The 14,035-nt window shown below is 26.1% G+C and overlaps 4 protein-coding genes across 4 annotated transcripts; 2 read left to right on the forward strand and 2 right to left on the reverse strand.

Annotated features, from left to right (window-relative positions):
- Positions 1-394: 394 nt before the first annotated feature.
- LOC123298397 (ragulator complex protein LAMTOR3-A-like) lies at positions 395-1,385 on the forward strand. Its single transcript, XM_044880388.1, has 4 exons — positions 395-546; positions 615-649; positions 713-771; positions 836-1,385. The coding sequence occupies exons 1-4, from the start codon at positions 538-540 to the stop codon at positions 1,105-1,107; spliced, it is 375 nt and encodes a 124-aa protein (XP_044736323.1). The 5' UTR covers positions 395-537; the 3' UTR covers positions 1,108-1,385.
- A 460-nt stretch (positions 1,386-1,845) lies between these two features.
- Positions 1,846-3,197, reverse strand: LOC123298427 (erlin-2-like). The gene is made up of 2 exons (XM_044880422.1): positions 2,902-3,197; positions 1,846-2,283 (listed from the first exon to the last, which is right to left on the reverse strand). Exons 1-2 carry the CDS (start codon positions 2,926-2,928, stop codon positions 1,861-1,863), a joined length of 450 nt encoding a protein of 149 aa, XP_044736357.1. The 5' UTR covers positions 2,929-3,197; the 3' UTR covers positions 1,846-1,860.
- A 2,212-nt stretch (positions 3,198-5,409) lies between these two features.
- Positions 5,410-6,133, forward strand: LOC123297619 (transmembrane protein 209-like). Its single transcript, XM_044879362.1, has 2 exons — positions 5,410-5,747; positions 6,023-6,133. The coding sequence occupies exons 1-2, from the start codon at positions 5,670-5,672 to the stop codon at positions 6,131-6,133; spliced, it is 189 nt and encodes a 62-aa protein (XP_044735297.1). The 5' UTR covers positions 5,410-5,669.
- A 4,173-nt stretch (positions 6,134-10,306) lies between these two features.
- LOC123297620 (4-hydroxybenzoate polyprenyltransferase, mitochondrial) lies at positions 10,307-12,560 on the reverse strand. Its single transcript, XM_044879363.1, has 8 exons — positions 12,557-12,560; positions 11,938-11,945; positions 11,758-11,875; positions 11,500-11,666; positions 11,256-11,403; positions 11,007-11,203; positions 10,737-10,925; positions 10,307-10,492 (listed from the first exon to the last, which is right to left on the reverse strand). Exons 1-8 carry the CDS (start codon positions 12,558-12,560, stop codon positions 10,307-10,309), a joined length of 1,017 nt encoding a protein of 338 aa, XP_044735298.1.
- Between the last annotated feature and the right edge of the window lie 1,475 nt (positions 12,561-14,035).

The raw sequence follows: 14,035 nt of genomic DNA on the forward strand, positions 1-14,035 counted from the left end.
TACAGTTAGTTCAAAATATTACCCATAGATGTCACTATAGTCGGATCATGTTAGTTCAAACTGTTTGCTATAGATGGCATTACTATCGCAGTTAATAAATAGTTCAAACTATTTGCCATAGATGGCTCTGCTTTTGTAATTATTTTTAGTTCAATATGTTTCCTATAGATGGCACTACTAGTTTCATTTGATAATTTATATTGTTTTCATTGCATCAAATTAAATAAATCTTAAGTTTGTTAATATAATAATTTTTAAAATTCATACTTTACTCTGTTATGTTTTCTTTACTACAAATTATCAAATTGATTTTTCCAATCCTTTCTTATCATTTTAAAATAAATACTTGATTTATCAGCTTATGTCGGTAAAACCGTTTCAATTTATTATTTAGTCAAACTGACAGTTGTAGAGTTTGACATATTATTCATAAACATAACTAATTGATTAATGATTAATTAAATAATTATTTAAATAAAAGTTTAATATTTATTTTTTAAATAATATATTTTTAAAGTTTACTTTGTATTCGTTAAAATGGTTGAAGTAAGTAACGTCTTCCCGTCAATAAATGTAGTTAAATTAATTAATTTTGTATTAAATTTATTGAACAGGAATTAAAGAAGTACATGAACACGTTACTAAACAGGTACTTTTATTACTTGTTTTATTTAATAATAAATAATGAATTAATGATTTTTATTAAATTTAGAGTTCATGGATTGCATTGCATATTAATTTCGGATAGGGATGGTGTCCCAGTTGTTAAAGGTATAAATAAAGGTCGATCGATTGATTTGTATGATTGATTGATTGAATGTTGAATGTTTTTTAGTAACAAGTGATAAAGTTCCTGAACTAGCGCAACGTCCAACATTTCTCTCAACATTTGCGTTAGCTTCGGATCAAGGCAGTAAACTTGGTTTAGGTAAAAATAAAACATTGATTTGTATGTATTCCCAATATCAAGTGATTCAATTCAATAAATTACTGCTTGTGATCAATTTGATTGCAAGTAGTGAAGCTAACACAGGTCATTGTCTTGCTTTAGAAGAATATCTTGAACCGATTTTAAATGATTTAAAAACTGCTGTTATTGAACCTTAAAACTAAACTAAATTGTAATATAATTATGGATCTGGATCTGGATCGTAGAACACACCATGATCTATGATCTATGATCTATTTAAAGCACAAACACAAGTGAACTAAGAATATCAATCAAATACTTTTTAAAATAAAGTGCAGGTCTTGAAGTCACTTTGATTTACTTCTAAATAAGATAAATATTATTTAGATCGTTCGATGTTGTGTTCTAAGGATCCAGGATCCAGGATCCACATTCATCCTGTTATAATTATTAATAATTAATTGTTTTATATAATTTTATTAAAAAACATTTTACTTACATTTTATTATTTATTTGCTTCAAACCATTTCCTACAATTGTACAAATATTCGATACCTAAACTTCCTTTTCAACCTTCACCCTGCCGAAGATCAAAAATAGATAAATACAAAGTTTGTAGCTGCTGTTGGTATAACTAGACTAAATAATAAGTCTGAATTAGACAATTGAAAAACGTTGAGAAATTCAGAGTTCCAAACACTTATTCGTTTTTCAAATATTTTTTCCAACAGGATCGTTAGACATCAAATTGACTTTTGATCAGACTGAACGAAGACTTTTACATTCCTTAAAGAAAAGTTATTAATGAAATTGAAAATTGAAAGGAAAGAATGAGATTTAAAAATTTTAAAGATTAGGGATGGATAAAATTTAGGTTATTTGTTTTTGTTTTTATTATTAAAATTTATAAACATTAAATTAATATTTTTGTACAGTTTTACAGTATTTGATTATTTGGTCTTTTGACCTGGACCTGATGATGATGTATCGGTATCGGTAACATCACTTGACGTGGATGCTGTGGATGGTTTTGATTCATGATTCATCATCGTACTTGATACAAACATATTTGGTATACTATTACCAAAATAAATTTTACTATTTTGTGCTAGAGTCTCATATTTTCTTAATTCTAGATATTCTGGTGTTAATAACAATTGATTCGCTTCAGCATGTCGTTGTGCTTGATAGAATTCAGCATCTGTTCGACTTTTCTGTCGCGCCAGATGCATTTCATCTTCAATAAGTGCTATGCGTTGTAATGATTCTTTTTCCATTACTTTCTGTTCGTATTGAATTTTCGCTACTTGAGCGACTTTTTCAGCTTCGATTATTGCTTTTTTCCGTTCGGTTTCTGCGTCTTTTTCGACAACCTGTAATAAATAATTGTATGTTATCTTTAAATTGTAATCCTTTCAGTGCACTATAAGGAATAATAAATAGAAGGGAAATGAACGGGAACTTGAACTTTAAAAGAGGGATGAAATCGTTAATTTTTATATTTTGATAAATAAAAAAGAAAATGAAAATCTTTTTATGAAAATCTTAGAGTACTAACCTGGCATTATATTCTCCTAATACAAATTGAAGAAAATTGAAGTAATTTTGGCCAAAAAACACAAAAAAATGAGAAAAAATCCATCAATTTTTAAACAAAATTTTCCATTTTCACGAATTTCCCGGAAATTTTTCATCGATGTTTTTTGCGAAAAACACATTCTAAGCAAGAGGTTCAGGAGTGGCAGAAAATTTTCGTCCTTTTTGCCCTAGGACCAACCGTTTTCGAGATATAGCGATTTTTCATTTTCAAAAGGTAAATTTTTCAAGACAAATTTCACCAAAAATTATGAAAATTTTTAACATTTGTATTAGGAGAATATAAGTTGACAAGGGAAATAGTATTACCTGATAGGGAAATGGTAAGTTAGTGTTTTCACCCTAAAAACCCTTTTCTTTTTTCTGGTATTAATTAGTATAAATAAAACTTTTACCTTCTTTGTTCGTTTCGTTTGTTCCATTTACATAGCGAATTATTTGCACCTTATGTGCAAATAAAAAAGAAAGGATTGGAAAAATCAATTTGATAATTTGTAGTAAAGAAAACATAACATAGTAAAGTATGAATTTTAAAAATTATTTCAGTGAAAAAACTTATTACAAAAACAAAATACATTTAAATGCCATTTATGGTAAACTTGCTGAACTAATATTAATTTCGATGGTGGGTGCTGTCTATGGTCATGTTTACCATAATTTGTAATCTGCCCACTATCATTAAAAAAATTGACATTTTACAGAGGGTAATCCAACTGACATTTAATACAACTTATTAACCACAAATTTAAACATGAACAAATGAAAACTTTTAACTTTTAGATCAATTTGAGTTTGTACCTCGATGTAATTATAAGTATTATATATTTATCAAAACTGACGGAATCTAATTTGGTGTAGGTTGATTAAAAAAAAAAAACAAAACAAAATTGGAAAATCATGATTATTTATTATGTAAAAAAGTAGCTAAATTATACTATGAAAATAAATATATAATTAATTAATATAATCAATAATTATAATATAACACTATTTGTTTATTTATATTTTCGGCATGCCTATTTATTATGTAAACTTTTTATTAAATTAATGAATATAAATAAACTATATTTATAAATACACATTACACATACATATATTTAATACCGATACATTGAATTTATTTATTAATTTTTATTAAATTTATCTATGTAATTTAAAAAAATGCAAAAAGTAGCATCACATTTAAGAACATGAAACAAATTTGACATTTCTAACATAACAAAATAAAATGATACACTGCGCGCCATCTATCTACATAATAAGAAAACTATGCTTAAATTTTAAATTACCGACTGAAAAATAAATACAAATATGGTCTGAGCTAAAATGTGTAGCTATTTGAATAAAAAAAATTACTTTGTAAAAATGTCTAATTATAAAATATAAATAATTAATTAATATAATCAATAATTATAATAAAATATAATATAAATATTTTTTCACTTACCTTTTCGTCATATTTATCATGTAAACTTTTTTTTATTAAATAAATTAGGATACATTTTAAAATTAAAACTAAAATTATCACTTTTCGTAAAATGTCAAAATAAAATGATACACTGCGCGCCATCTATGCACATAATAGAAAAGCTATGCTTATATTATAAATTATTGTAAAATAAAATACAACCACAATAATTGAATACTAATGTTAATAAAAAATCGAATAGATTTAAAATAATTATCATATTTGTCTAATTAATATAAATCACTTACCTAGATGAAATTCATTCACGTTCGATATTCTAATTCATAGGTTATATGTATGACAGCTGATTATTTGTAATAGCAAAACATTGACAGTCTATGCGTTATCAAACCTGCCATTTTGAAACACACATATTAAGTAGGCGTAGCAAAATATCAAACCCCTTTTAAACTTAAAAATTTATTTTAAAAAATAAACCATAAAACCACTTTTTTCTAGGAAGAACACTCACCATTAAATTACCTTTCAAATAAAACCAAAGAAACCATTAAAAAATAAACCATAAAACCCCTTTTTTCTAGTAAGAACACTCACCATTAAATTACCTTTCAAACAAAACTAAAGAAACCATTAAAAAATAAACCATAAAACCCCTTTTTTCTAGTAAGAACACTCACCATTAAATTACCTTTCAAACAAAACCAAAGAAATCATTAAAAAATAAACCATAAAACCCCTTTTTTCTAGTAAGAACACTCACCATTAAATAACCTTTCAAACAAAACCAAAGAAACCATTAAAAAATAAACCATAAAACCCCTTTTTTCTAGTAAGAACACTCACCATTAAGTTACCTTTCAAACAAAACCAAAGAAACCATTAAAAAATAAACCATAAAACCCCTTTTTTCTAGTAAGAACACTCACCATTAAATTACCTTTCAAACAAAACCAAAGAAACCATTAAAAAATAAACCATAAAACCCCTTTTTTCTAGTAAGAACACTCACCATTAAATTACCTTTCAAACAAAACCAAAGAAAAAAATTAAAAAATAAACCATAAAACCCCTTTTTTCTAGTAAGAACACTCACCATTAAATTACCTTTCAAACAAAACCAAAGAAAAAAATTAAAAAATAAACCATAAAACCCCTTTTTTCTAGTAAGAACACTCACCATTAAATTACCTTTCAAACAAAACCAAAGAAACCATTAAAAAATAAACCATAAAACCCCTTTTTTCTAGTAAGAACACTCACCATTAAGTTACCTTTCAAACAAAACCAAAGAAACCATTAAAAAATAAACCATAAAACCCCTTTTTTCTAGTAAGAACACTCACCATTAAGTTACCTTTCAAACAAAACCAAAGAAAAAAATTAAAAAATAAACCATAAAACCCCTTTTTTCTAGTTCGAGGGTTAAAAAATATGATGACTGGCGGGGAGGGAGCCTAAATATATGTTGATGAATATTATTTTTAGTGGATTTATCAAACAATTCTTCGTCGTCTGGTTGATGAAATCGATTGTTTGAATGAAGCATTACATCGTCATAACTTTGTTGGTGTACAAATCGGTGCAGTTGGATTAGAACGTTTACGTAAAACAGCTCAAACACAATTAGCTCAACAATATGTACCAACTTTATGTTCATTAATACCATTCTTAGAAGTGAATTCGAATCAAGAGTATTTAGTAAAATGGATTCAAGAACTAGCAAAAGGTGGTTCGATGAGTGAATATCGTTGGAATTCTGGTTCAACTTTCAATGGTAAACAATGGGAGGATCATTTACCAACCGATGCTGCTGTAAGTACCTGTACCTAAACTTTATTTATTTTATTTATTATTCATCAAATTAAAATAAGAAAATTATTTAAAAAATACATTTTTCTCATTATGTCGTCTGATGGTAGCCATCCATATTGAATTTTCTTGATTGCCATGTCTTCAGTACAAATCGATTGACGTCCAAATCATCCAAATCGATACACATACATTTACTGGATTGTTTTTATCAATTAAATGATGGTGGAGGAACAGCCTGTACTGTAATATAAAAATGTTAATTATTTTAATTTTAGATTGTAATGCATTTGATGGCTACTTATTTGGATACACAATTGGTTCCATTACCACATCAACCAGATGCAAGAAAGTTTGTTGTGGATAATGGGTATGTTGTTAACCTGTGAACAGAAAAATTAAAAACAGTCATTTTGTGGCTCTAATAATAAAAAGAGTCCTTTGGAATGAACCCATCCACATTTGTCAGCTTCCGGTAAATGTTTATTAACGTCAGCTTGTCTCTATCTTTGGATATCTCTAAATCCAAAAATGGTAAGTTTTCATCCAGCTTCTCTTCGACGAATTCCTTCAAATTCCTTCTTGAAGTTTGTTGTGGATAATGGGTATGTTGTTAACCTGTGAACAGAAAAATTAAAAACAGTCATTTTGTGGCTCTAATAATAAAAAGAGTCCTTTGGAATGAACCCATCCACATTTGTCAGCTTCCGGTAAATGTTTATTAACGTCAGCTTGTCTCTATCTTTGGATATTTTTAAATCCAAAAATGGTAAGTTTTCATCCAGCTCCTCTTCGACGGTGATTTTGATGTTGGGTTCCGTTTTGTTCAGAAATTCCAAAAAATCTTGTACGCTCGTTTTCTTAGTATTTATAATTGTAAATATGTCATCTACGTAACGATACCAATGTTGTGGGAAACACTTGTTTTACGCTGCTTGTTTTAAATTCCTTTCCAATCTTGACATGAAGACATATTGGTTTCAGGTACCTGTTAATAAAATTTTTTATTAAATTGAAAATAAATTTGTTCAATGCATAATCTCGTTAACCGGAGATATTCTCCTTTATCCACTTCAGGCACATTGTTCTCCGTCCGCCATTCCTCCAAGTGGTCCAACGCTTTATTAATTGGCACACTAGGAAAAAGGGCCGTTACGTTAAAAGATTCAAACTTATCCCCATCTAATAAATTGACACCCTTAAGTTTTTCTATGAGTTCCATAGAATTCGTGACACTATTACCTGTTGGCTTGTTGAATTTGCGATCTTGTATGTTGTTGAGCTGATTCCGGATATATATGCCGCATACCATCTCTTTCCTTGTGAATTTTCGGCAATCAGTAGCTGACATTGTTTGATTGCCTCTTTTATTTTTTTGATGTTCTTTTGGACTGAATCCTTCTCGACACGTTGATATGGTCCTTCCCTTAATAGCTTTTATTTACAAGAGAGTTCAATAAATAATAATGGGTCATAGAAAAGCCACTACTTACGTCATATCGAAAACTCGTTATTTACTTTCAAGTTTTCTAAGTTACAATCCAGTCCAGTCCATCAACAAAACTAGGTACTAGGTATTCAATGTTGGTTGACCATGCCATTCATACAAATTACTTATCTCTCAATCCATTATTGTGATTCTTTTAAATTCATACCAATCATAACAAATCGGAATAAATCTAAGGGGGAAACAAACTCATAAAAAAACTAAAGTTTTTGAGTTTTAGCGAGATTAACGCACAGCAATTTATTTTTATATATACAGATTGAAACATTGATTGATACATTGAAAAAAAAAACCCAACTCAACCCACACCCACACTCAACCCAACCCAACTTAACCCAACCCAACCCAACCACACACTCAACCCAACCCAACCCAACCACACACTCACCCACGCTTACAAGTTGTCTCCTCGATCACCAGGTCTGTCACCTTACGACTATATTTTATGGAGTGATCTTAAAACACGTTTATACATAAACAAACCACGTACACTTTATGCCCCGAGTGAAACAATAACACTAATATTTATTAAAAGTATAACTTGTGTTTGAAAAATTATGTATTACAAAATTAAAAATATTTAATAAAATAAAATTCATAATTTAAAAAGCAACTTTTTGATTTATGATTTAATAAATTTGCAAACAAGTATTATTGTGTCAGGTTTTTCTCTAGGCGGTTCGTTTTCCAAATAAAAATTCTTGAAAATTAAAAACACTTAATTCGATTTTTGAATTTTTCAAAAATCCGCATAAATGTATTGTTTTTTCAATCTCTTAATTTTATAAGGACATTTCTTGGATAAAAAACACGCAAAAATTGTTTACAGCCCAGCTAGTCAAGACTAACCCGGCTTCCGTCCATAAAATTTCCAATAGTCAGAAATGTACCAATTTACAGGAACGCGATAATTACCCATCATACATCTGACAACATTGCTTGCCCTATTTATTTACGCCTGACTTAAAAGTCTAAAATCCACGATTTCTATTCTATGTTGGAAGAGTTCACAACACCCAACTTAATCTTATATTGGCAAATAATCTAACATTGAATTTACATGAAATTTATTACAAAACATCAACAAGAAATACATTAGTAGAGAAGGACTACACCAAATTAATTATTGATAGTATTTATTTGATCCATTTTTAAAAAGCCGATTCCTTTTACACCACCTAACGTTCAAAAGACAGCATAGGTTATTTTTGTTGTATTTAACGAGATACTAATAACTAATAACTAAAATTCATGAAAAATTAAATGTTGTGATAACATTCTTAACATGAAAGCGTGACTTGCAAGAATCGTTTCTTAAAATTGGTTTGGCGTAACTTAAAAAATATATAAACATATCACCTACCTGTGATCGCTTACATGTCACAAACTAAAAAATTATTACATTTACAACATATTAAGGTGCATAAAAAATTATGAATCTAATTTATTAATAACAACTAATAATAATAACTTTTATTTATTTTGTACAAATATCACTTTCATTATACAAATGATTTTACTTCACTATGAATCCATTCATATTAGATTAGATAGTTAATAATGTATTTTATTTTTCACTATTATAACGTCATTTTAACCATATTTCATCTTAAATAAAACAAAATAAATGTAAATGGTTAATTAATATAATCAATGATTAAAAAAAACTTTTGTTTATTTACATTATTTTCATATTTATTATGTAAACTTTTTTTTTTTTTTTAAATAAATGAGGATACACTTTAAACTAAATAAATTTATATTTATGTAAACAGTGATACACACATATTTAGAACCGATAAATTTATTTTATGTATTAATTTTTATTAAAATTACCTATGTGTAAATTAATAAAATTCAAAAGGTAGCCATTTTGATTGAATGACTTTCAGATATCGTCGTGTAAAAATAAAATGATACACAGCGCACCATCTATGTACATAATAAGAAAGCTATACTTATATTTTAAATTACACATAACTGTAAAATAAAATACACCATTATTTGAAACAATCGAACAGATATAAATTATTAATTATATTAATTTAATTAATATGAACAACCAATTTATATAACAAATTAAATTCACACATGTTACGAGTTTTTATTTCATAGGTTATATGTATGTACATGTCAACAGAAAAATAACTGATTATTTGTGATAGCAAAACGTTGACAGACTATGCGTTGCAAACCTGCCATTTTAAAATACACATATTAAGTAGGCGTAGCAAAACATCGCTAATTTAATTGTGATATTATAGCATAAGTAATTTTCTAAAATCAACTTCGGGAACATTTTCATGAAAGTGATCAGATTCATAGTTTAGATTTATATTCGACACTTTCTATACAATTTTTTTTAAATAATCGCGTATGCCATTCATCAATTGAATTGGTAATGTTTGTTTGTCTTAAATAACTTAAAATAAGTTGTATGTGAAGTTTGATTTGCTTTATTTAATTTGGTAATATTTCATTAATGCTGCACAGATTTTAAATTTAATTTAAAGATCTAATTTCATGATGATGCTTCACGCTCAAACTCAGCGTTAAACAACATGATGAAATTACATCTTTTAAGGCAGCATTCAACAGATAGAGAGATGAGAGCTTAAAAATAAAACAATACAACAGCTGTTTAATTCAATTAAACTAAATTAATAAATAATTTATTAAAAATAATAAATAGTATCACAATAACTGACGACAACACATTTGACATCACATCACATATAGTATACCTACGTTACGTTACGTTACGTCTGTCTATTCTCTATTTAGATATACGCTAGTCAAGTTTTCTTGTAAAAACACACAGCCTGTAATAATCGTATTTTTACACTCATTTTATTTTCAATATTCTATTTGTAACATATATGAATGACAACCACTTTTTACAAAATAAAACACGAGTTGGTGCAAAGATCACCATCCACCAAAAATACTTGACTAGTGCATAGATAGATAGATAGGTATGTAGATTAATTAATAAAAAAAAAAAAAAACTATTTTTTTTATATTATTTAAATTTAAATAAATAAATATTATTTTATTAATCAAGTATTGTTGTAGTATTATTATTATCATTATTATTATTATTATTAATAATTTGTTGTTGTTTTTGTTGTTTAAATAATGTACCTAATACAATACCAATAAATAAAATAAGTCCAACATGTTGATTTGATTTAAATTTATTTGCACAATCTAAAGGATTATTAATATTTAAATAATGAATCTAAAAAATAAATAAATTGTATATTAAATATCTCTATTGGTCTAATTCCTCCACCCCAGGTCACTTTGTAAATGGGCTGAGTCTGCTTCACAGTCATATACATATATACATTTCATTAAGAGACCCATGATTTTGTCAGAAATCTTTGGTCATGTCAGTAATTAAATGTAAACACGTGAGACGTGACAAAGAGAACAAAGAAACAGACACAGACATCAACTATATTTATTAAAAGAAAACTTACTTGATGTAATAGATGTGTTGATATCATGGTTAATGATAAATAATAAGGCCATGTTTGTTCACAAATTAAACCACTTAGAATTAAATTTGTTAGCATTCCACAAGTAAACATATTTAAATAAAATTTAGTATTTGTACCAAATTTAATAGCTGTTGATTTTAAACCAATTAAAACATCATCAATTTTATCCTTAAAATAATATAATTAATACGAATTATCTGATTTAGTCAAATGAGACTAAAATAATTAAGTATTTATTTAATAACTTACTTGATGTGCATAAATTGTATCATAAATAATTGTCCAACAAACACCAGCTAAATATAATGGTATTGCAGCTGACCATGGCATCTGATCACCATAAATAGCTGACCAACCTAACAATGCACCCCAATTAAATGTCATGCCTAATATTAATTGTGGCCAATATGTAATACGTTTCATTAATGGATATAATATAACTAAAACTAATAAAATAATTAATAAAACTTTATTTATTATTAATTATTAACTTCTTACCTAATGAACTTGAACCTAATATTATTGTATATAAATTAAATTGTAATAATATTAATAATCCTAATGATAATTGTAATGATAAAAATATTAATGCTGATTTATTATTTATTTGACCAGTAACTAATGGACGATCTTTAGTTCTATGTACCTTTTAAAAATAATAATAATAATAATAATAATATAAAATAATAAATATATAATATTAATTTTAATTTTAATTTTAATTAAAATAAAATTAATATACCTTTGAATCAATATCTTGATCCCATAAATCATTAATTGTACAACCAGCTCCACGCATTATAAATGCACCAAAACCAAATAAACTTAAATAATATAAAGATGGTAATGAACCAGCTGTGGTACTCATTGCTAAACTCCATCCACATGGCCAAAATAATAACCAACTACCTAAATCCAATCAATCAATCAATCAATCAATAATATTATATTAATTATTAATATTTAATTTAATTATCTGTATCTATATCTATCTACTTACCTATTGGTTTATCCATTCTTATTAATTGTAAATATGATTTTATTTGATATGGAGCTGCTTCTACCAATTGACTAGCAATACTTTTATTATTATTATCATTATTTATTATATTTGAATTCTATAACAATAATAATTAATTAATTTTAAATAATTAAAATTAAATAAATATCAAGTACTTACTTTAATTATATTATTATTATGATCATATTCATTATTTATTTTAATATTAGATTTATTTATACATGATGTTAAATGTATACATTTATTATTATTATTATTATTATTATTATTAATTAATATATTATTACATTTATTTAATAATTTATTTGATGAACCATAATTATATGAACAACGTATTATTGTTATTAAATGATGTAATGATTTATACATTTTTATTATTTTAATGTAATGTTGTATTTTAATAATATTTATATTTATACATGTATTGTATTCTATTGTATTTAATTATTTATTATTTAATTTTTATTTTATAAATATAATCAATACATTTTAATTTTTTAAACAACAATTCAATATCAATAGTAAGTGTTCACTTAAAATGTTAAGGTTATGTTATCTCGTATTAATCATTCTTTATATCGCAGTATTCGTATAGAAATAGATTATTAAAATCACTATTTTTAAATAAATAAAGATCAATAGATAGATTTATTATTGTTAATAACAAAGATAACATGATTTTTGTTATTATAGTACTCTACTGTACTTTATAGATGGCTGCACTAATAAATCTATTTTATTTAATAATTTAATTACTTCAACGATAGATAGATGGCACACATTTATATTTAAACATGAATGTTGGTTGATTGGTTGGTTGCTATGCTATGTGTTATTAATTATTATTTGTTTTGTAGATAAATAATCATATTATTTATTAAATTTATGTGTTAATTATAAATAAATAAAAACAATAAAATGGTGCTTGTTGTTGTTATGTTGTCAATGATAAATGAATTTAATTAAAATCAAATCATATAAATTAAATAAATCCAATATGAATGTAAATGATGAAGAATTAACAAGGTAATAAATAAATTTATACAAGTTAATAGATCGTAGGTAGTTAATAGATGATTGATAATAAATATACTGCATGCACTGCAGTCTATGTAGGTAGAGTTGGAGTATAGACAGACTAATAAATAAGGTTATGTATGTTTTAGTTTATTTAATTTAATTTAATTTATTTAAATTTTAAGATTAGCTGAAGAAGAACTATTAAAAGAAGCACGTAAAGCAGCTGCACGCGCTGAAATAATTGGACCAGAAGGTTGGCGTAAATGTCCATCACGTAATGTGAATAAAAGATTTTTAGTTAGTACAATACGTGATGCTGTTTATACAAATAATTATAATAAACGTATAAAATTTAATACTAATCATAATAATAAAAATGTTTATTATCGTGAACAACAACAACAACAACAAAATAAAACAATTAAAACTAATAATAATGATAATAATAAACAAACAAGAAGTAATGAAGAACATGAACAAGAACATGATGGTGATAATGAATCATTAAATTATTGTGATTATAATAAATTAAATAAAACTAATAATAATAATAATAATAGTAAATATAAATTTAATAATGATTTAATTAATAATAAATCAAAATCAAACATAAACAATACTAAAACAAATACTAATTATTATAATAATAATGGTGATGATAAAAGAAGAAAAAGATAAAGCATCAAAGTAATTTAATATTAGTTATTAATTAATTAATTATTTAAATGTAATACAATACGATACGATCAATCAATTTAATAAATAAAAGTCATTTAATTACAAAATGTGTATTTTATTTATACGGACTGGACTGAACTAGACTAGATCAAACTAAACTTAATAGATGCATTGTTTATCAATTTATTGAAATTAACCTGTTTTGACATACTAGTCCGTGACACAGTCATACATTTACATAACCAATTTCCTTTTAAGCGAAAATTACTGGAATACATCAGAGAGTTGTGTCATTCAGTTGCGGTTCTCCGGGGGGAGTGAGTGGCGGTAGCCTCCCAAACACGAAGAAAAAAATTTATTCAGTCATTTCCCCCTAACCAAAAAATTGTAAACTTGTACTTAACCCATTATCAGTTGACTATAACGTGGTGTATTATACGTCAGCTGATCGCTCGAACAAGAACAAAAAATATTTACTGTCAGTGATTTCTTTTCAACTAAAAACTATCTACCCTGATGATAGTTTATATGCAATTATGGATAAATATGTATCCATGTC

Source organism: Chrysoperla carnea, chromosome 4 (genome assembly GCF_905475395.1).
Source record: "Chrysoperla carnea chromosome 4, inChrCarn1.1, whole genome shotgun sequence".
In the NCBI taxonomy this organism is placed as follows: domain Eukaryota; kingdom Metazoa; phylum Arthropoda; class Insecta; order Neuroptera; family Chrysopidae; genus Chrysoperla; species Chrysoperla carnea.

Excerpts from the sequence above, each read along its gene's own strand:
- LOC123298397 (XM_044880388.1), top strand. Across the intron at positions 650-712 it reads ATGAACACGTTACTAAACAG|AGTTCATGGATTGCATTGCA; the intron begins GTACTTTTATTA and ends TATTAAATTTAG. Across the intron at positions 772-835 it reads TGGTGTCCCAGTTGTTAAAG|TAACAAGTGATAAAGTTCCT; the intron begins GTATAAATAAAG and ends AATGTTTTTTAG.
- LOC123298427 (XM_044880422.1), bottom strand. The coding sequence starts at position 2,928 with ATGGAACAAACGAAACGAACAAAGAAG. Across the intron at positions 2,284-2,901 it reads AAACGAAACGAACAAAGAAG|GTTGTCGAAAAAGACGCAGA; the intron begins GTAAAAGTTTTA and ends TATTTATTACAG.
- LOC123297619 (XM_044879362.1), top strand. The coding sequence starts at position 5,670 with ATGAGTGAATATCGTTGGAATTCTGGTTCAACTTTCAATGGTAAACAA. Across the intron at positions 5,748-6,022 it reads ATTTACCAACCGATGCTGCT|ATTGTAATGCATTTGATGGC; the intron begins GTAAGTACCTGT and ends TTTTAATTTTAG.
- LOC123297620 (XM_044879363.1), bottom strand. Across the intron at positions 11,667-11,757 it reads AAGAATGGATAAACCAATAG|GTAGTTGGTTATTATTTTGG; the intron begins GTAAGTAGATAG and ends GATTGGATTTAG. Across the intron at positions 11,404-11,499 it reads ATCAAGATATTGATTCAAAG|GTACATAGAACTAAAGATCG; the intron begins GTATATTAATTT and ends TATTTTTAAAAG.